Below are 22,267 nucleotides of genomic sequence, written 5' to 3' on the forward strand. Positions count from 1 at the left end.
ATCATAGTCAAATGATTCAAGTGATTTGCCATTTAAATAAAAAAATACTTTGGGAATGCCTTCCAGTTGGATTTGGCTGACCTCTTGTTCTGATGAAGTCCCCCTATTACTCCTGTAGCTGCTGTCTTCCTGTGCTTTTTCACTATAGGCACAGGAGTTTAGATAGACCAAATGGATATGCATCAGCAGTGACCTAGGCTGCAAGTTCACTGCTCTGGCAGAATGGCAACCTGCTCCCAACAAAAATTCTGATTGCTCAGAGTGCCACCTCACAGTTCTTGAAGAAAAACAATATGCTCACATGTGACAACTCTGCCCATATGGAGAACAGCAATTGGCATGGAAGGCTGCTTTTTAAGAAGCAAGGACTCTTAGGAGTAAAGTTGGCTTGAAGGTAAAGGAGTGGTGTATTTTTTTACGAGTTCACCAGAGACATTATTGTCTTATTGTATCTATGAGGGGTGTGCAGGTATCTGCCTCCACATGGCTGAGTGTGAGTGTATGCCTGAGTATGCTTGAATGCTGCAGATGAATTTATTTGAGAAGGAGGTTGGTATCAGAACTTTTACCTCAACTTGTGAGGTCATCTTCCTTTTTGCAGAATTGATCCATATACCCCTTGCCAACTGCAATCTCTTGTCTTTCCGGATTATGGTCCTTGATGCACAAGTACTTCTTTTTGAGTGTATATTTTATTCATCAAGTATTCTAAATTGAAGTTTGTAAATTGGGCACATGCATCCTCCCTCCTCCTGTCTCTCTGTCTTTCATGGCAGCATTTAAATCCATTTCTGCAGTGGCTTGTCAACTGAAGGGGATCCCTTTAAGGGTTGGAGCCCTGCTATGTTTGATGCATGGCTAAGTTCTTGCAGCTCTTTGAAATTTAAGCAGGAAGTATTGAAATCCACTTAGGGTAGGGCTGATCTAAGACTACAATCCTAATGCACTGAGATGCATTAATATTCAATGCCCCAAATAACTGATCGAATGAATTTCCTGGCATATGTTCTTGATTGTCTGTTTCTTCTTGATGATATAGCTTCAGAATTAAATTTCCATTGATTTGTCAGGAGAAAGACTAGTGCTATGCATCTGAATAGTTTTAATAACCTAACATCAATCACAAATGTCCTAAACAAATATAATTAACTGAAGTCACTACATTGTTGAAACGAAAGCTCAGCTTAAGTCATTATCACTATTTTAAATGAAATAATGGCCAAGGAGTAGTGAAAAAAAAATCACACTTACCTTTGATCCTCTAACAGACTTCTAGAATAGTTGGCTAAAGCACCTTCTGTCATAGTGGTCTATGTGGCACAGGCAAAACAGGCCCTGTCCAAGAAAGGGAAAATAGTACCAGTAGCTGGATAAATCACACATTTAAGTAATGAAATATTCTAATGTTTCTGAAGTATTCAGAAAAAAGAATCTATAGAACACAGAGTAGTATAGCACAGGAAAAGGCCCTTCAGCCCATGAAGTTGCTAAATTAGTAATTAAACACCTAACTAGACTAATCCCTTCAGCCTACACAAGGTCAATATCCCTCTATTCTTTGCACATTCATGTGCCTATCTAAGAGCCTTTTAAATACCTCTATTGTATTTGCCTCTACTACCAGTCCTGGCAGCGCGTTCCACCCACCACTCTGTGTAAAACAAATATATATTTCCTTTGAACTTTCCCGCCGCCCCTCACCTTATATGCATGCCCTCCAGTATTAGACATTTCAACCCCTGGGGAAAAGATACCAGCTGTCTACTCTATCCAAACCTCTCATAATTTTATAAACTTCTATCAGGTCTCCTCTCAGCCTCCGCCGCTTCAGAGAAAACAATCCAAATTTGTCCAATCTCTCCTTACAGCATATGCCCTCTAATCCCGAATTGCAACACCTCACACTGGGCCGAATTAAACTTCATCTGCCATTTCTCTGCCCATTTCTACAACTGAGCTATATCCCACTGTATCCATTGGCAATCTTCTACACTATCCATAACGCCACCAATCTTTGTAACGTCTGCAAACTTACTAACCCACCCTTCCACATTTTCATCTAAGTCATTTATATATAATCACAAACAGCAGAGGTCCCAGTATAGATCCCTATGGAACACCATTGGTTATGGAACTCCAGCCAGAATAAATCCCATTGACCACTACTCTCTGTCTTCTATGGGCAAGCCAGTTCCAAATTTAAACGGCCAAGTCACCGTGGATCCCATGCATCTTACTCTTCTGGATGAGCCTACACTGAGGGACCATGTCGAACACCTCACTAAGATCCACATGGACAACATCCACAGCTCTACCTTCATAGATCACCTTTGCCACCTCTTCGAAAAACTCAATCAAGTTAGTAAGACATAACTTGCCTTGCACAAAGCCACACTGACTGTTCCTAATTTTTTGATTTTCCAAATGCTCATAAATCCTATCCTTAAGAATCCTTTCCAATAGCTTCTTGAACAATAGAACAACATTAGCAACTCGCCAGTTCTCTGGGACCTCGCCTGTGGCTGGAGAGAACACAAAGACCTTGATCAAGGCCCCAGCAATCTCATCTCCTGTCTCTCTCAATAACTTGGGGTATATCCCATCAGACCCTGGGGACCCAACACCACCCTTTCTTTATCTCAAAATGCTCGAGCACATTAGCATGTTCCACACTGATCTCACTATCCTCCATATCCTTTTCCTTGGTAAATACTGGCACAAAGTACTTATTTAGCTCTATGTCCATATCCTCTGTCTCCAACCACATGGTTTCTCCTTTATCCCTGAGTGGTCCTACCCTCTCCCTAGTTATCCTCTTGCTCGATGTATGTATAGAATCTCTTGGGATTCTCTTTAATCTTACTTGTCAAGGACTTTTCAAGGTAGAACAGTGATGATCTGAGTGGAACACATGGACTTGGAAAGATTGTTTACTTCCTGATTCAAGGAGAGGAGGAATACACAGCTGTGGTACATTAGGCTCCTTATGACAAGGAGGAGCTCTACATCATTTGCAAGCACTATCACTCCCTGAATGTCCAACATGTGTGCAACCATGAATATAAATAGTCAGTGCCTTTTATTTGGAGAGCTATACTATTGTCAGGCAGTCCACATTGTCTATTAGATTTCAGGCATAGTGCTGCAAAAAGGGCTGGCTGTTCGATAACCAGGGCTATCTAGTCCTTCCTTGACTTCTTTCTGTGTCTCCATGCTATTGCAGCAAAGCCCCTTTACAGCGTGAGCCTTGGAAATGCCAGGAAACCACCAAAGAGTGTCTTGTATTTCTCAGTTTGGGATGCCGATTTTTGCTCCACAAAGGAGATGCACCACAGTACTTGCCAGAAATGGCCACAACCTTACCATCAGGAGGCCTCAGGCTTTGCCTAAGTGTTTCCAACAGATCAACAAGGAAGAAGAGATCCCAGAGGAAGAAGGCCCCCATTGCCTGGAGATTCTCTTGAGAATCCCAGTTTGCTGGCTCCACTCCTAGACAGGAAGATCACAACTGGGACTCAGATGCTTGGTTTTGGTATTCATTGACTACGGCCCCATGACTAGAACTTACTGTTGATTCAGACTAAACTTTTCAACGACCGTTAAGCTCATCTACAGTTGCCTCTGTTAGTCATGACCATTTTGAACTAAGCTGACCATGACAGGCCAACTTTTCCGGTAAAAGACTAACCATTCCTTATATTACTCTGGAACATTGAAATCATAACAGTGAGATTGGAGGATTGAGAGGTGACTTGTGGAAATGCTTAAAAATCTTCTGGCAAATGTACATATAAACTATTTCATTGAGTGGAGAACCTAGAATAAGGGGTGTAATCCTAAAGTTGAAGTTGTGCCATTTAAGATAAGATAAGATATTTATTTATTAGTCACATGAACATCGAAACACACAGTGAAATGCGTCTTTTTGTGTTACTGAGAATGTGCTGGGGGCAGCCTGCAAGTGTTGCCACTCTTCTGGCACCAACATAGCATGCCCTCAGCTCCTAACCTCTACGTCTTTGGAATGTGGGAGGAAACCGGAGCACCCGGAGGAAACCCACGTAGACATGGAGAGACCGTACAAATTCCTTACAGACAGCAGCAGAATTGAACCCGGGTTGCTGGCGCTGTAATAGCGTTACGCTAATATGAATCAATTTAGTCACACAAATCTGGAACTTTCTCCATAAAAATTGTTGAGATTTGGCCAATTGAAAATTTCAAAACTGAGATTGATAAGATTTTTGATAAGTAAAGGTACTAAGAGATGTGGAACTAAATGGAGTTATCACAATTGAGATACAGGACAGACTTAAATTTATGGACTGGTCAGGCTTGACAGACTGAATTCCAGTTCATCTTCAAGTGTGTTTTTATGCCCCCTCGATTCACTATAATGCAAATTAATATTCTGGTTAACTTTTTGATATAAATATAATGTAGGATTGGATTAAAAACATAGGAAAAAGGTGTCTCAGATTGGAAAATCAAGGCGCAGAATGAGTTTGGGTGGAACTAAAAGACAATAAGGGGGAGAAAATAAATGACTGTTTAATATAGTTTATAAAATTAATTGTAATGTTGGGCAGAATACAAATCAGGAAAGCGGAGAAGCACCTAATGAGGTAATACATTAATCATAGGGAATTAATTGTCGTACAACCTGGCAAACCAGATTTACAGCAGTAGTGTGGAAGATCCATTCAGCTATTTTTCTAGATTAACGCAACAACCTTGTAGTAAAGGAATTCCTGGGGAAGAGTCACCAGAATACAATTCTATAATATGATAGAATATTGCTCTGACCTTGAGAGTGCTTTAGTTTACTCTGAAACTACATTTTAAATATGAACACAGCAAACTTTGTAGGTATATTGGGGTGATTTGGCCAAAGTAGAATGAGGAAAAAAGACCAAAAAATGTGATAAATGATTAAAGGAATAAATCATAATTTGCAACAAATATACATGTGATTAAGAAACAAAAATCCCATATAAAATGATCCAACCACAACTAATAAGGGAATTTTAAGTTAAATCAAAAGGCAAATGCTGCAAATGCTAGGAATATAAAATAAAACTCAACAGGCCAGGCAGAGAGAGAAACAGTGCTAATGTTTGTGACATTTTATTAGATCTTAAAGATGGTATTAAATTAAATGCAGAGACTTATAAAAGAGACACAAAAGTCTGAAGATGCTGGAATCTGGAGCAACACATAAAAAGATGCAGGAACTAGGTGGGTCAGGCAGCATGTAAGGAGAGAAATGGACAATTGACATTTCAGGTCGAGACCCTTCATTTGGACTATGAAGGGTCTTGACCTGAAACGTTGACTGTCCATGTCCATTCATGAATGCTGCCTGACCCGCTAGGTTCCTCCAGTTTTTTGTATGTTGCAGTGGCTTATAATCTTGTGAAAAATAATGACAAGCCTGAGGATTGGGAGGATCTTAGAATTTATCAAAGGATCACCAAGAAACTGAAAAAGGAAAAATGGAATATGAAAATAACAAGTCACTTAACAGCAGTCTGTAGAAGCCTCCATTCGTCAGATTAACAAAACAAAACACAGATCTCTTTCATAGAACATAGAACAGTACAGCACAATACAGGCTCTTCGGCCCACAATGTTGTGCCGACCTTTAAACCTCGCCTAAGACTATCTAACCCCTTCCTCCCACATATCCCTCTATTTTAAATTCCTCCATATGCTTATCTAGTAATCTCTTGAATTTGACCAACTGCCTCCACCACCGCCCCAGGCAGCAGATTCCATGCCCCAACCACTCTCTGGGTAAAAAACCTTCCTCTGATATCTCCCTTGAACTTCCCACCCATTACTTTCATGCAGAGACAGAAAAATGTATAATGGAGAAATTATAATGTAGAAAATGCAAATGACAGAGACATTTATCTAGAAATTTGATTATGCTATAAAATATGTCCTAGAATAGTTAGATATATGAGGGAACTTTATGCCAGTTAGCCTGACATCAATAATAGAGAAAATGCTAGAATCCACTATTAGGGCTTGTTTACAGGTATTTATAAAGTCATAATTTGATTGGGCAGAATCAAATCACCAGGAATTTATGGAAAGGAAATACTGTTTGAAAAATCTATTGGGGTTTTTGAGATTATGACTAGCAGTACAGACAAAGGGGAAACCAGTTTTTGATCATTCAAAATCATTTGTTGAAATTAGGGCTCAGGGGCTTGGAAGTACTCTTGTACAACATAGAATTATGCCCTTTGGCCCACCGCATCTATGCTGACCATCATGCCTATCTATACTAATCCCACTTGCCTGCTTTAATTCCATATTCCTCCATGCCCTGCTCATTCAAATACCTGTCCAGGTGTCTTAAATGTTGTTACAGTTCCTGCCTCTACCACCTCCTCTGACAACTCATTCCAGATACCGACTACTCTTTGTGTGAAAACTTTACTCCTCAGATCCCCTTTAAACCTCCTCCTTCTCACCTTAAATCTATGCCCTCTAGTTTTAGACACCTCTACCATGGGAAACAGAGTCTGGCTATCTACCTTATCTATGCCTCTCATAGTTTTATATACTTCTGTCATCTCTCAGCCTACTTTGCTCCCGTGAAAACAGACCCAGCCTATCCAATCTTTCCTTGCTCTCCAATCCAAGCAACGTGTTTGTAAATCTTTTCTGCACCCTCTCAAGCTTAATCACATCTTTCCTGTAGAGTGGTGACCAGAACTGCAAATAATACTCCAAGTGCAGCTTAATCAACATTTGAACAACTGTAACATGACGTCCCAGCTTTTGTACTCAGTGTCTCAGCTAATGAAGGCAAGCATGCCAGGGAACAATATACTTGTAACCCTAGGTCTCTCTATTCTATAACACTCCCAAGGGCCCTGCCATTCACTGTATATGTATTGCCATAGTTTAACTTCCCACAATGTATCACTTGTCTGAGTTAAATTCCATCTGCCCTTCCTTTCCCGCTTCCCAGTTAATCAATTTCCTGCTCTAGCCTTAGACAACCTTCTTCACTGTCCACTATACTACCAATTTTTGGAGGGTCTTGTGGTCTATAATGGATGGACCTCATCGCTTCAGTACCAATATCTCTCTCTGAAAAACCAGGGGATAACTGGAAAGTTAAACTTGCAAAGTTTAACTTGCAAAATGCTTTACTAAATGAAGCAACTTACAGAGAGAGACAGCATTTCTGTGCCTTCTCCCAGATTGGCAATTGGTTCTTGCCAATTCAAAACATGCATTGTAACAATATGTAAACAGAGAAAAGTTGGTTTCAAGGTACAATCCTTAACAGGAGTACAGACCCAATGTTACTGATATCACAAGTGTTACTTCCTCCCCAACATCAATGCTTCCTGAGCAATATCTTTGGAATCACAGAGCTTGTGTTTTCATGTGTAGTGTTATTCTTCAATGTTACTGAAGTCAGCTTCAATTGTAGTATGACAGCCAGCACCAACTCCATCCAAAATACACAAAAAAAGGTTAACTTCACGTAGTGGAATGATGTGGAATACTCTGCTTACGTGTGCAGCAACAGGCTGTGGCCATTTCAGCATCTCAATCCTGGGGCACATTTATGTCTCAATCTCTGGGTGAATTTGCCTTTTATGTGAAATCCAGACTCTGATTTTTAAAAAGAACATTGTGTGTAAATCTCAATGCAGTCAGTGCATCTGGTGAATATAGGGCTCTGGAGTCCTCGCCAATCTTAATAGGAGACCTTCAATTAAATAATGTTCCAAGAATTTTGACCAAATTGACCACTTGGCTTGCAGGCAAGAACAATAATTTGGAGCATCTGGCAATACACAGGGACTCATGTGAATGGTTAGCACTAATTAAGGAGTAAAGGTCTGGGCACAACCAGGGACCAAAAGGATTGGGTATGAAGCAGAGGAGTGGGAGGTGGATGGTTAATTCCATATTAATTGGGGAGTCCTTAGTTTAACTGAAGCTCAGTATTTAAATGCTTCTTACTGCCATTGGAAAGGAAGACATAATTAATTTCGATCAGAAATCGTATCTGAATTCAACTCCTTAGCCCCCAGCACTCTTCTGTAAGAGTTCTGGATTGGGTGCTCTATGAAACGACATTAACTTCTGAACATATTGTCTACTGGGTGCCCTGCTCAAACAGAGGTATATGATTAGCTGATTTATCAAGCAACTGTGCTCCACTACCAACACAAAGTTCATTTATTCTTCATTCAGTGCATATAGTTCTTGTGTTTCACAGAATTCTGCTGTCATTCCTAAAGCTCACAACCAAATCATTCAAAATGAGTAAAAGAGAACAATGAAGAGTGAAGGGATCTGTGCTCCAGTTGACTGAAAGAGAAGCTTTTGTTCTAGGGTCTTGATGTTAGCAAAGAACTATGTATTCAGTATTTTGATAAAAAGTTCTGTTGTGTAATTTAGATGTAATTCTTACATTAAACTAGTTTGCATAAAAATGTTGCAAATCCAGTAGTAAAAGAAGTACATTAATGCTGAACTTTCTTGTTGCTGCAGCTTGATTTGTCTTCTGTATTGTATGGAGTATTTAATTCTACATAGAATAAAATAAGCACTTCAAGTATAACACTTAAAATGTATTTCTGTGAATGGCTTTGAAATTAAAAATAGGCTGATGGAGAAATTGAAGTCTAATTAAAGCCAGATTTTTGAAATGTAAAGAGAAAGATAATGAGTTTTTAGTAATGCTGATCAGCAGAGAAGATGAGACCTACATGCACCACAGAGAATTGGCTGGAACTTGCTGGGAAATACTGGCAGTTTCATGGCAAACTGCTGGCATTTATCTCCCACCTCCAGCAACTAAAGCCCCTGCCCCTTCAACCCACCATCAAGTTTCAGCAAGTTCAGGACTTCTGCACAAATGTGGAGGTCTTGATTTTGCTGGCAGAGCTACATCAGAGTTTTCTTGACTGTGCTCTGCTTCCTGGGCTCTTGCATAGACTCCACCTGGATGCTGCAAACAGGAAATTTCTACATTGAGTTCAACAGCAGTGCACAAATTCGCTGGCTTCCCTGAGCACTTATCTGCCATTGGATTCACGAGCCCATTTGTCTGAATGGAAAATTTATGGGCTGTGAAGAAGGGTAAGAGTAAGGTAATTTGTATTTTTGAGTATTTGTGTTTGTTTTAATATTCCAATTGTTTACAAGTGGTCTAATGTTGCTTAGTTTTTAATTTGAAAAGTAAATCTTTTGGCTAGGTGGTGAGTGAAAATTTCCATCTGTATTGAACTTTCTACTTGATAGATTTCAATTCCAAGGCAGGTTGAATTTTCAGTCACTGCACTTTGGCATTCCTAAGGAAGCTGAAGTATTTTAAATCATTCGGTACATGATTTTTCTTTTACTCAATGTCTTATTGCATAAATCTGTTAGTTAGAAATTGAACAAGTAATAGTCTATTCCCAATGAAGTTCAGTCCAGGGCAAGATCAATCCTTATCTGAAAAAATGAAATAACTTTCTAGATTAGTCAATAATCTAAGAAAGAAAATCTGATATTAGTAATATTTGTGCAGTGAAAATGGCATACTGTAACAATATTTTGAAAAAGTATCTCATTTCTTTGATCCTTCTAGGTTTTATTGATTTTCTTGTCAGTCAGCACTCAGTGGCCAAGATTTTACGTGATGTTCTAGTCTTTAAAATTGTGCCTATGCTAAATCCTGATGGAGTTTTCTTAGGTAATTACAGGTAAGTAAAAATTATCAATGCTATATGTTAAGCACAACTATTATTGCTTCACTATATTACTGATAATCTTCTGATAATTGTCTGATCTACAACTTCAATATTGATTATAAAGCTGCCACACTGGCATGTTCTTGTGTGTACATCAGCTACCATGGCACAAGATTACACTGAAGGGGTATAGAATTGTGTTATTGTTTTCAGGGAATCTAATTCAGCATATTTCAGATGTGACACTGAACCTGAAACTACACTTATTCTATAATGCTAGAGATAGTGTAAAGGCTTCTCATTATGATAGGCTGATTTGCAATGGTACAGTATTGTATCAGAATTAACTCATACATACACCTTTCAATTCTGAGACTTTCAGATGTTTGTATTAGAAATGATTAGTCATAAATGCACTTTAAAAATGAGCCAGTGCTACGAGTAAAATATAACAAATTTTGAACAATTAATTTATGTAAGTTTGTCTTAATTCTTAGTATTTCCTAACATTTGCCTGTAGTGACTGATGTAAAATGCTTTATTCTATTTGGAAACAGTTATCCAGGTAAAGCAAATTGTGCTAAACAAGAAAACATGCCCATACATGGTTTATCCAAAAATTTTTCAAACATTTACTTTTCTAATAGATCATCAACTCTACAGTAAAGATAAGTTTACATTTCCATGGGCAAGTTTGGTAGGATACTAACATATGTATTGGCCCAGTTTTGGTGTAAAAGGATTGAAGAGGTTCTAAATATCCCTTTACTGAGCAGCTTTTACTGAGGCTTTTCCAGACACTGTTACAAAGACAAAGAATTAGCATCCAATTCACTCAAAGCATAATAATTGTAAACACAAAGTTATTAAAATAATATAAAATGAAACATAAAACATCTGAATTTTGCATATATCGACAATAATTGTTTAATGTTGAGCCTAATCTTAAATATATTTTTCCCTTAAACATATTATTTTAGGATGCCAGATGGGTAAGAACTGACAGGTTTAAATGTTCAGCTGAATCATATTCTTACTTGAATGCTTTTTTAAATAAAATTATGGTAGCTGTTTTATGTAAATGTGATTTTAATCTTTAGTTTAGTGTATGTTAATTTTTCATGCTTAAAACCCCATATTAGAATTAACTTTCCCCTTTTGAAAGAATTATTGAATAATAATATAAATTTCAAACCTGGACTGATTTGCCAGTTAGTAGCCACTGTGATGGGCATACCTTTGATTCTAGCCAGCAGTTGACTGGTCCTGAGATTAGCATTAGGGTGGCAGAACTGACTGTAGGATATTCCTCACACTTTGATGTAATTGGTAACCTAAATGTTGGATTCTGTGCAATTGATAAACATGCCATCACCAGTTTTCTGGGTTTAAACCTGGAGGCTGAACAGACTGTTTGACCTAAACATTGACCCTTTTTTGGATATTCTCTACAAGCTGTGAGGTATGTTTGATGTCAGTATAATGTTGCATTATGAAATGAATTACCTGATAGAATTGTATGGTTCTAGTAACCATGCCTTGTGTGTCTGTAAATTGTGGATCTTTGACATTTGAACACTTTGGGGATTGATGATAATAAATACTGGCCTTAACTACAGACCGTATGGAAGGTTCATTGTGAATTTCATACTATATGAGAATTCAATGAATGTTTGCACACTTTCGCTTAATAACTGTTGAGAATTTGTAATATCGACTTCCTCAAAACTACCAGACTTTATAGACACTCATACAGCTTTTACTTCACTCGCTGAACATTTATCTTGGTTATCCTATAATTGTTTAACAATTGAGCATGCATTCATTCATTCATTCAATCAATAGTCACATACGGTGCTTAAATCAACAGAGAACTTTAAAAGTATGATTTCATTCCCATTAGTGTTCTGCATTTCAAGTCTATGAACTCTTAATCCTTAAGGGAGTCATGAACACAACATTTTGACATTATGTTGAAAGTGCAAAAGGTAGTTTTATGGACAGCTCTTGTTTCTAACAATCCTTCTAAAATATCTTGTGTTTGTGGATATATAAATTATAAAGCAACAGCTGGCAATGGCCAAATAACAAACAAAAAAGTATGTTTGCCATTGTAGTAACTACAGCCTCTGTACAGTGATTGTTCTATTGACATCTAAACAAAAACTGAGAGCTGATGGAAAATAAGTACTAGAGATTTCATATTGCATTATAAACCAAACAAGGTGGATGTAGTTTGGCTTTAATGTTCATTTAAAATAGATAGTCTATTTGTTGGTGTCCAAATATTTTTGTGACACATACCTCATATCAATGTTGGTGCAATTTGTTTTGTTTAATCTAAAGATTTTTTTTGTAGTATCAAATCATATAAATAAAAGGGAGACAAAACTTTGTCACAAAACTGTCAGATGATGATATTTGATACCATTATTTGATACCAAAACTGGAATTATTTTATTATTGTCACATGTACCGAGGTACAGTGAAAAACTTGTCTTGCATACCATTCATACAGATCAATTCACTACACACTACATCGAGGTAGTACAAGGTAAAACAATAACAGAAAGCAGAATAGAGTGTAACAGCTACAAAGAAAGTGCAGTGCAGGTAGAAAATAAAGTGCAAGATCATAACAAGGTGGATTGTGAGGTCAAGAGTCCATCTTATCATACTAGGGAACCATTCAATAGTTTTATAACAGCAGGATAGAGGGTGTCCTTGAGCCTGGTGGTATGTGCTTTCAGGCTTTTGTATCTTCTGTCCGATGGGAGAGTGGAGAAGAGAGAATGTCTTGGTGGGTGGGGTCTTTGATTATGCTGGCTGCTTTTCCAAGGCAGCGAGAAGTGTCGACAGAGTCCATGGAAGGGAGGCTGCTTTTCCTGATGTGCTGAGCTGTGTCCACAACTCTCTGCAGTTTCTTGTGGTCATGGGCAGAGCAGTTGCCATACCAAGCCATGATGCATCTGGATCGGATGCTTTCGATGGTGCATTGATAAAAATTGATGAGGGGACGTGCCAAATTTCTTTAGCCTCCTGAGGAAGTAGAGGCACTGTGAGCCTTTTCGGCCATGGCATCTACGTGGTTGGACCAGGACAGGCTATTAGTGATGTTCAGCACCGTTGATGTGGACAGGACCGCCCCTTTTCCTGACATCAATGAGCAGGTCTTTTGTTTTGCTGAAATTGAGGGAAAGGTTGTTGCCATGACACCATGTCACTAAGCTCTCTATCTCCTTCCTGTACACTGACTCATTGTTATTTGAGATACGACCCACTACGGTGGTATCATCTGCAAACTTGTAGATGGAGTCTGGCCACACAGTCATGAGTATATAGGGAGTAGAGTAGGGGGCTGAGGACGCAGCCTTGTGGGGCACCAGTGTTGAAAATAATCATGGCGGATGTGTTGCTGCCTATCCTTACTGACTGCAGTCTGTTAGCTAGGAAGTCAAGGATAGAGTTGCAAAGGGAGGTGTTGGGTCCCAGGTCCCAGAGTTCGGTGCTGAGTTTGCTTGGAATTATAGTATTGAAGGTGGAGCTGTCATCAATAAACAATAGTCTAACATGGGTGTCCATACTGTCCAGATGCTCCAGAGATGAGCATAGGGCCAGGGAGATGGCATCTGCAATAAACTTGTTTCAGCGGCAGGTGAATTGCAGTGGGTCGAGGTTGTCTGGGAGGCTGGAGTTAATGTGTGCCATGACCAGCCTCTCAAAGCACTTCATGATGGTGGATGTCAGAGCCATCAGGCGGTAGCCATTAAGGCACGTTACCTTGTTTTTCTTAGGTACCGGGATGATAGTGGTCTTCTTAAAGCAGGTGGGAACCTTAGATTGAAGCAGGGAGAAGTTAAAGGTGTCTGCAGATATCCCGGCCAGCTGATCTGCACGGGATCTAAGGACGTGGCCAGGGATACCAGATGCTTTCTGCGGGTTCACTCTCCAGAAGACTGATCTTACATGCACAATGGTGACTGTGGGTTCAAGTACATTGGAGGCTGTTGGGGTGGGTGGTGACATTCCAATCCCCTTCTGTGCACAGAATGTGTTAAGCTCATTGGGAAGGCATGCGCTGTTGATGGTGATGCTGCCCAACTTAGTTTTGTTGCCCGTTATAGCATGTAATCCCTGCCACAACTAACAGCTGGAAAATAATGAAAATAATGAGGGTTATGCTGAAGAAAAAGAAGATAATGAGCATTACGCTGAAGAAATGTGTGATTCAAACTCAGCATGGGTTTTGACTTAGTTTTATCTACATTGTTAAGTTTTAAAGCATCAAGCATCCAAATTATTTGCACTATTTGAAACTCACTGATGTACATTCCCCAATTCACAAACTGCATGAAATGCACCCTGTCTGAATTAATCATAATAAACATGCTGTGTGAGAAATCTGTCTTCCAGCTTCAATTTAAGCCTTTCTATTTCTTTGATGTCTGAGATAAATATAGTTCATGAGCAAGACAGAGTTGGGCAAAAAGTAGCAAAGGAGTACATGTTGGAAACAAGATAAAAAATAAAATAAATGGATAAATAGAAAAAAATCAATTCCAAAAGAGGAAATGGTTTAGTGAACGGTCTGATCTTTATTAAAACTCATTGTCTTCCTTTGGTTAGCTACATGAAATACATTACAATGTAAAATATGGAATCCCTTATGGTTAAATTCTGAAAACTGAAAGCAAATCACTTCTAATCTCCCCAAATGATCAATTAAAATGTGATATATTTGCCTGCAGGAAAGAAAAAACAATGAATATTATTTAAATATGTGGTTCAAACTTGGGGAGTTTACTTCTTCCATGTATTGATTAGCAGAAACATGGGCTATTGTCTGGCTTTTATTTAGTTTGCAGGGTGGTTTGGACCAAAAACAGTACTATTTTTGATGTTTTGTTGCTACTGAACTAGTATCTTGCTGCTACTGAACAGGTAGAAGAACTAGTTATTTTACAGTATTTTAAAAGCTTCAGTGAGTTAAAAGAGTGTGGCAAGAGGGAGTTGACAAAAGCAGTCAATGCAGTAAGAGCTTTCCAGATCTTAAGATTTTCATTTACTTGACCTTTTTATAAGTTATGTTATTATATTAGGTGACATTTTCCTTCAGTATGTTTTTTTTCTCAGTGGGCACTTCTTGAGAGTAGAGGAATGAGTGGGATATATTCATATAATAAAACAATATCTTCAACATAAAATATTATAAATACAGATGCTGTTTTAAATTTCCACAAACATTAAGATATTTATAGACACACCTCTGAAGTTGACAGCAGAGATAACAAAGGCAGATGTATAGCTTATCCACCACTTTCAGTAGAATTGGGACAGTATGAAAAGCCTGCTGTGAACATAAGGTGATCCATCTTGTTGCACTTTCTCAATCCTATTCAGGAATTTCAGGCCCAATTAATTTCCTAAAATTTGAAGAAGAAAAGGAAGCAGCAAACCACAAGTGATTCAGGCAGGGGTTAAGTTATAGGAGAGTTGTTCTGTCATTACCCACACATATCTATAAAAGAAACAATAATTTTGGTGGATAGTTAATGGAGGCACTAGGTGGCTGAGCCAAAAGAAGCTGCCAGATCAGGCCTAATGCCATTGCTAAGGTGTGAGTATGACCAGCCAGAAAGTATCATAGAAACATTACAAACCCACCATATGATGTCATCAGAGATATGGATATGAAAGAATGTAGCCAGTACATTCTAACTGGTTGCATCCAAGGCAGCAGCTGTATTGTTGCATTCACCTGGAAATTGTATTGGTATTGGTTTATTATTGTCACTTGTACCGAGGTACAGTGAAAAACTTGTCTTACAAACCAATTGTACAGGTCAGTTCATTACACAGTGCAGTTACATTGAGTTAGTACAGAGTGCATTGATATAGTACAGGTAAAAACAATAACAGCACAGAGTAAAGTGTCACAGCTACAGAGAAAGTGCAGTGCAATAAGGTGCAAGGTCACAACAAGGTAGATCGTGAGGTCATAGTCTATCTCATTGTATAAGGGAACCATTCAATAGTCTTATCACAGTGGGGTAGAAGCTGTCCTTAAGTCTGGTGGTACGTGCCCTCAGGCTCCTGTATCTTCTACCCGATGGAAGAGGAGAGAAGAGAGAATGTCCCGGGTGGGTGGGGTCTTTGATTATGCTGGCTGCTACACCAAGATAACGAGAGGTAAAGACAGAGTCCAAGGAGGGGAGGCTGGTGTCCGTGATGCGCTGGGCTGTGTCCACAACTCTCTGCAGTTTCTTGCAGTCTTGGGCAGAGCAGTTGCCGTACCAAGCCGTGATACATCCAGATAGGATGCTTTCTATGGTGCATCAGTAAAGGTTGGTGAGTGTCAAAGGGGACAAACCAAATTTCTTTAGCCTCCTGAGGAAGTAGAGGCACTGGTGAGCTTTCTTGGCCATGGCATCTACATGATTTGACCAGGACAGGCTGTTGGTGATGTTCACTGCCAGGAACTTGAAGCTGTCAAACCTCTCCACCTCAGCACCATTGATGTAGACAGGTGCATGTACACTGCCCCCTTTCCTGAAGTCAATGACCAGCTCTTTAGTTTTGTTGACATTGAGGGAAAGGTTGTTGTCATGACACCATTCCACTAAGCTCTCTATCTCCTTCCTGTACTCCGACTTATCGCTGTTTGAGATACGGCCTACAATGGTGGTATCATTGCAAACTTCACAGGACAAGAAATATAAAAGCCAGAAATTCCATTCATGTCTATATTAAAGTTATACTGGAAAATCTAATGTAAATATCCTTGTTGTGTAGCATTTTTTCTGGCACATAACAGTAGATAAATGCAATTTGATGTGAAAGTGTACATAGAGGGATCTTTATTTGGTCTAGCAATTAGGTTAAGTGACTAGGATTGCTCACCTTATTTGAAAGTTTTGCTAGTTATTACCCAAAGTGGGACATGTTCTTTTAATGAGAAGATGGAGTTGGCTTTCCTGATTGATAACCATTGAGAAATTCATTATCCAAACAGTTCTAGTATGCTAGGAGATCTGCAGACGATGAACGACTCTTTATAGAAGTAGAAGGGAATACACTTGTCTTATTTTTCTTTATTAGAGATGTCAAGTAAGTATTTATAAGGATGAATGGAAAATTATATAAGACAGACTCTTCAAAATAAATCAATTATTAAAATTCATTGGTTCAAAACCAGAAATAAAGAGCTGAATTTAGTGAGCAACTTATATTTTAGCCAAAAGTGTAAACATGTTGGTGTATTCCAACATCACTCTTGACATTAACAGTTGAAGAAAGTCCACAAAATATTTTGAGAAGATAACGATCTGCTTTATGTGTGTAATAATACACCACTAATTACTGATCAATTCTGAAAATATTACATCATATTGATTAATTATATAGAGAAGATGTCACAGAGTTCAACGTGAAATGTAGTCTTGGCATTTTGGTAAGTAGGAACTGTGATAGCCAAAGAAATTCCCCAAGAGAGAAGCAAATGTTGAATGGCCAGAGACTCTTTTGGAGAGAATAATGTATTTCTTAGAAGTGAGACTAAAGAGAGATTCTTTGGGGAAAGAAGCATGAACCAGAATGCCTTGAGAGATTTCGTAATTATTTTTATTCAAAATGAATCAAGCAAGATTCTGCAGAACTGCTTTCTTGGCAAACTGTTCATGAATGGGAGGAGGAATGGGATTGCAAACAGCTTAAATAGATAAGAAAAGGGTCATGTCATCAAATCAGGTGTTCATTTCTTTGAAGGTCATTTGAATTAACAATATTATACTTATATTACAATACAGAAGGAGGCCATTTGGCCCAAACGTCCATGCTGGCTCAGAACAAGCAATCCCATCAATCCAATTCCCCCTCTCCTTATTTCCCTTTATCCCTGCAAGTTACTGTCTCTCACATGCCCAACAACTCCCCTTTGATTCTTTTACCACTTTTCTATATGAAGGGCCAATTAAGCTCTCAGCACATCTTTTGTAAAGCAGGAGGGAACTGGAGCACTCAGCTTAAATCACATGGTCACAGAGAGAACATATAAATTTGACACTGACAGCACCAGATGTCAGGAATGAACCCATGTACCTGGAATTGTGAAGCAGCAGCATCATGCCACCATTGAAGAATGTTCTCTATCTCCTGATGAAATCATAGTGTTAAAACAGAATTGGTAGCAGCAGTTAAGAATAATGAAATCATCTGTAACAAATCATGTAGCTTGACATGAAGAGAGAGTTCATTTTAGGTATATGTGCAGTAATTAACTCCGTTTGGTTAATGGGGTGTTTCGTTGATCAGTTTGTGCCTAGCTTCATGAGGAAAGAAAATATCCGAGGTCTGGGTAATGAGCATGGAGCATGTTTCAGCATTAGAGCATTTGGGAAACATTAAATTTGGTGTAGTTACTGAAAAAGGATAAGGAGAAATCAAATTTGAAAATGTTTCACTGGAGGAAGATTAATTTCAGTCGATTATTGAAAGGGATACATTCCAGGTGGATTAGAATCAAAGGTGAGAAGGTAAATAGTAATTTAGCAATGGAACTCCTTCAGAAATTATTTTTCTACAGATTAGAAATATTCCAGTGAGGAGGAAAAGAGAATCCAAGATAGAGCTTCCTGGTAGACCGAAGTTAATGGACCAGATTTTGCTTGGCCCATCTTGCACCTTGAGGCCCCTTCCTCCCCACCACGTGATCCCCACAACTGCTCTAACTTTCTTGTGGGTCCACAGATCTATCAGAGTTGAGGCCTCGCTGCTGTGGCCAACCCTTAGGCCCCTCAAAGAAATGTAAAATTAGGTGGGGTAAAATTAAATAATTAAAAGTATTCAAAATCATGTTTTAAAAATTTTAAAGTATAAATTTATTTTAAACATATTTAACTGATGTAAATTAATTAAAATTAATATTAATTAAAATAAAGAAAATAAAACCTTTTTTCTTCCAGGTCAGTCACCCTGTTCAAATAAATGGGTTCATGCTGGATATTGCAGCCTTGATTGGCATAAAACTGAGGGGTCAGATATCAAATGTATTTAGCCCCTCAGCTCAGGACATTAGTGCTTCACCCACGAACACAATGCTGAGCTAAGCAATGGAATGTTTGGCCAATAGAGGTGGAAGTCAGGAAGGTGACCCATGCAGAACACTCAGCCAGATGAAGTATAAAAGTAGAGAGGTCTTGCTGTACAGGGTGGATTGGGACCACCCCAAGACTATTGCATGCGGTTTTTAGTCTCCTTTAAGGAAGAAAATACTTGCAACGAAGGCAGATCAGAGAAGATTTACTAAGTTGATTCCTGAGGTGACGAGGTTATCTTATAAGGAAAAGTTGAGCAGGTTGGGCAAATACTCAGAGTTAAGAAGGATGAGAGATGAGAATCTGTGGCTTAACAACTTGGAGGTCTCTTCCTGTCGGAAACCTAGAACCAGGTGACATATTGGAACAAGAGGTTGGCCCATTTAAGGCAGATGAGAAAGAATTTCTTTACAGTGTGTTGTTGAAGCTGAATCTGAATATATTTAAAGCAGGGATAACAGGTTTTTGATCTGTAGAGAGTCAAGGGCTGTGGGAAAGAGGTAGGAACTGAGGCAAAAGTCACTTCAGCCATTATCTTTTTGAATGGTAGAACAGGCTTGACTGTCAATTTGGCCCACTCCAGCTCCTGCTTCTCAAGTTCTTATGGCAAAGGGTAAGAACAGTTCAGCTATTATCTAATCACACAATAGCGACATGTTCCATTTATAAAGCTATTGCATTGTAATAATGTCCCAATGTGCTTAATAATGATGCTCTGAAGCCAAAATTAATGCATGACCACAGGTTGATGTAGGACAGATTGTCAAAAGATTTGTCAAAGAAGTATGTTTTAAGGAGTAATTTAAAGGAGCCCATGGTTTCCAGGGCAAGTTGGCAGATTGGATCCTAGATTGGTTTTTGTATTTGGGTGCAGATGGTGGTGTGGAGGATTGTTTTTGTGATTGGAAGACTGTCACCAGAGGGTTGTGGGCCCCAACCATCTCATTTTCATCATGGATGTCCATTCTTTATACACCTCCATCCCCCATCAGGAAGGTCTTAGGAGAGCCCTCCCCTTCTTTCTGGAACTAAGACACAATTACTTCCCTTCCACTAACACTCATCCACCTGGCAGAACTTGCCCTTGCCCTCAACAACTTCTCTTTTAATTCCTTCCACTTTCCACAAATCAAAGGTGTAACCATGGGCACATGCATGGGCCCCAGCAATGCCTGTCTTTTTGTCAGCTACATGGAACAGTCCAAGTTCCAAACCTACTCTTACACTCCTCCCCAACTTTTCTTCACTACATCAATGACCGCATTGGTCCTGCTTCCTGCATTAGTGCGGAACTCATCAATTTTATCACCTTTGTTACTAACTTCCGCCCTGCCTCAATTTCACTTGGACCATTTCTGACACCTCTCTCTCTTTTCTGGATCTCTCTGTCTCCATCTCAGGAGATAAACTGTCCATGGATATTTACTATAAACCCACTGACTCCCAAATCTACCTTGACTACACTTCCTCCCACCTTGTCTCCTGTAAGGAAACCATCCCTTTCTCTCAGTTTCTCTGTAACTGCTGCATCTGCTCTCAAGATGAGGCTTTCCATTCCAGGATCCCTGAAATATCCTCCTTTTTCAGGAAATGTGGCTTCCCCACTACTGTAGTTGATGGAGCCCTCACTCACATTTCCTTCATTTCCCAGACATGTGCTCTCAACCCCTACCCCCCCCCCCGCCCCCAGACAGAACAGAGATAGAGCTCCCTTGGCCCCACCAGCCTCTGCATCCAATATATCATCCTTTGCCATTTCCACCAGCTGCAGCAAGATCCCACTACCAGTCACGTCTTCTCTCCACCGCCCCCCCAACTCTCTACTTTCTGCAGGGACCACTCTTTCTGTGACTCCCTGGTCCACTCATCCCTCCACATCCACCCCTCCCTGGCAATTTCTCCTGAAACTATAGGTGGTGCAACGTTTGCCCCAACACCATCCAGGAACTTAAACAGCCCTTCCAGGTGAGACAGAGATTTACATGCATCTCCTCGAACTTCATCTTCTGCATTCAGTGCTCTCGATGTGGCCTCCTCTACATCATCAAGACCAGGCATAGACTAGATGCCCATTTTGTTGAGCACCTATGCTCTGTCTGCAATGGCCATCTTGAGCTTCTGGTTGCATGTCACTTCAAGTCCCCTTCCCATTCCCACATTGACCTGTTTGTCCTCAGCCTTGTCCACTGCCATGGTGAGGCCAAACACAAACTAGAAGAACAGCATCCACACTTGAGTAGCCTATAACCCAATGGTATGAACATTGAGTTTTCCAACTTCAGCTTACCCATCCCCTTGTGTTTCTTTCCCACTCCTACCAGTCCACCTAGATTCTCCCTCCCTTTGTTCACCTTTCCCATTTCCATCTTCCCATCACCCACACACCTATCCTCCTGTGTTTATTCTCCTCTGGCCCATCCTCCCTATCCACTCCCCCATCTGGTTCCACCTACCCTTCAAACCCCTCTCCCACTCCACCATCCAGCTCCATCTACCCATTATCCCCTACCTCATTTGCTTCCCCCTATCATGCCCCTATCACCCCTATAAGTACGAGAGGACATGGCTTTAGGGTGAAAGGGGAAAGGTTTAGGGTGAACATTAGAGGGAACTTCTTCACTCAAAGAGTGGTGGGAGTGTGGAATGGGCTGCCATCTGATGTGGTAAATGTGGGCTCGCTCTTAACTTTTAAGAGTAAATTGGATAGATACATGGACAAGAGAGGTCTTGAGGGGTATGGGCTGGGGGCAGGTAAATGGGACTAGCCGAATAATGTTTCGGCACAGACTAGAAGGGCTGAATGGCCTGTTTTCTGTGCTATAGTTTTTCTATGGTTTTATGGTTCTATCACCTACCAGCCCCTGTCTCACCTCTTTATACTGGCTATCTTACCTCCACACTCCCACTCTTGATGCAGAGTCACGACCCAAAACATCAACCCAACCCTTTGCCTCCACAAGTGCTGCTCGACCTGCTGAGTTCCTCCAGCAGTTTGTTTTTTGGCCCATTTATGCAATGGACCAGTTGTGTTAACTTTCTTAGATGCTGCCTGTGTATAGTACAGTTATTTTGTGAGGTTTAGGAAAGAAATTTAAGAACTTACCTGGGCAGATCCCGTGATTTCCACATTTAATTGCATATGTGCACAAGCCTTAAATTGGTCTTTAATTTACTCCATATTAACAATAATCTTGTTGTTATTTCTGCAGCAAATCCAGTCTCTTATGTATGCCTGCTGAGGTAATTTAGGCAGAGCAAGGATAGGATTTATTGAAGTCTTGTGCTTTGTGTGGAAAAGACACACAACTGCTTCAGTTTATGCAGGCTAGATAAAGTTATGGATTTTGGAGAATAGGTCAGTCAGACAATATTAGATTCATGAAGCCAATAAATAATTAAGGAATAGATTAGAATCATAGCAGAGCTAAAATGAGGTTTCAAATTATTTTTGAGATG

The 22,267-nt window shown here is 39.6% G+C and overlaps 1 protein-coding gene across 1 annotated transcript in view; it reads left to right on the forward strand.

Annotated features, from left to right (window-relative positions):
• agbl4 (AGBL carboxypeptidase 4) overlaps positions 1 to 22,267 on the forward strand; it is a gene marked incomplete at both ends in the record, with an annotated part of 370,772 nt that overhangs the window by 317,414 nt on the left and 31,091 nt on the right. Inside the window, one exon of the mRNA XM_052010683.1 lies at positions 9,617 to 9,731. Coding sequence (XP_051866643.1) covers positions 9,617 to 9,731 — 115 coding nt within the window. The remainder of the gene's footprint in view (positions 1 to 9,616; positions 9,732 to 22,267) is intronic.

This window comes from Pristis pectinata, chromosome 3 (assembly GCF_009764475.1).
Source record: "Pristis pectinata isolate sPriPec2 chromosome 3, sPriPec2.1.pri, whole genome shotgun sequence".
NCBI classification, from domain to species: Eukaryota; Metazoa; Chordata; class Chondrichthyes; order Rhinopristiformes; family Pristidae; genus Pristis; species Pristis pectinata.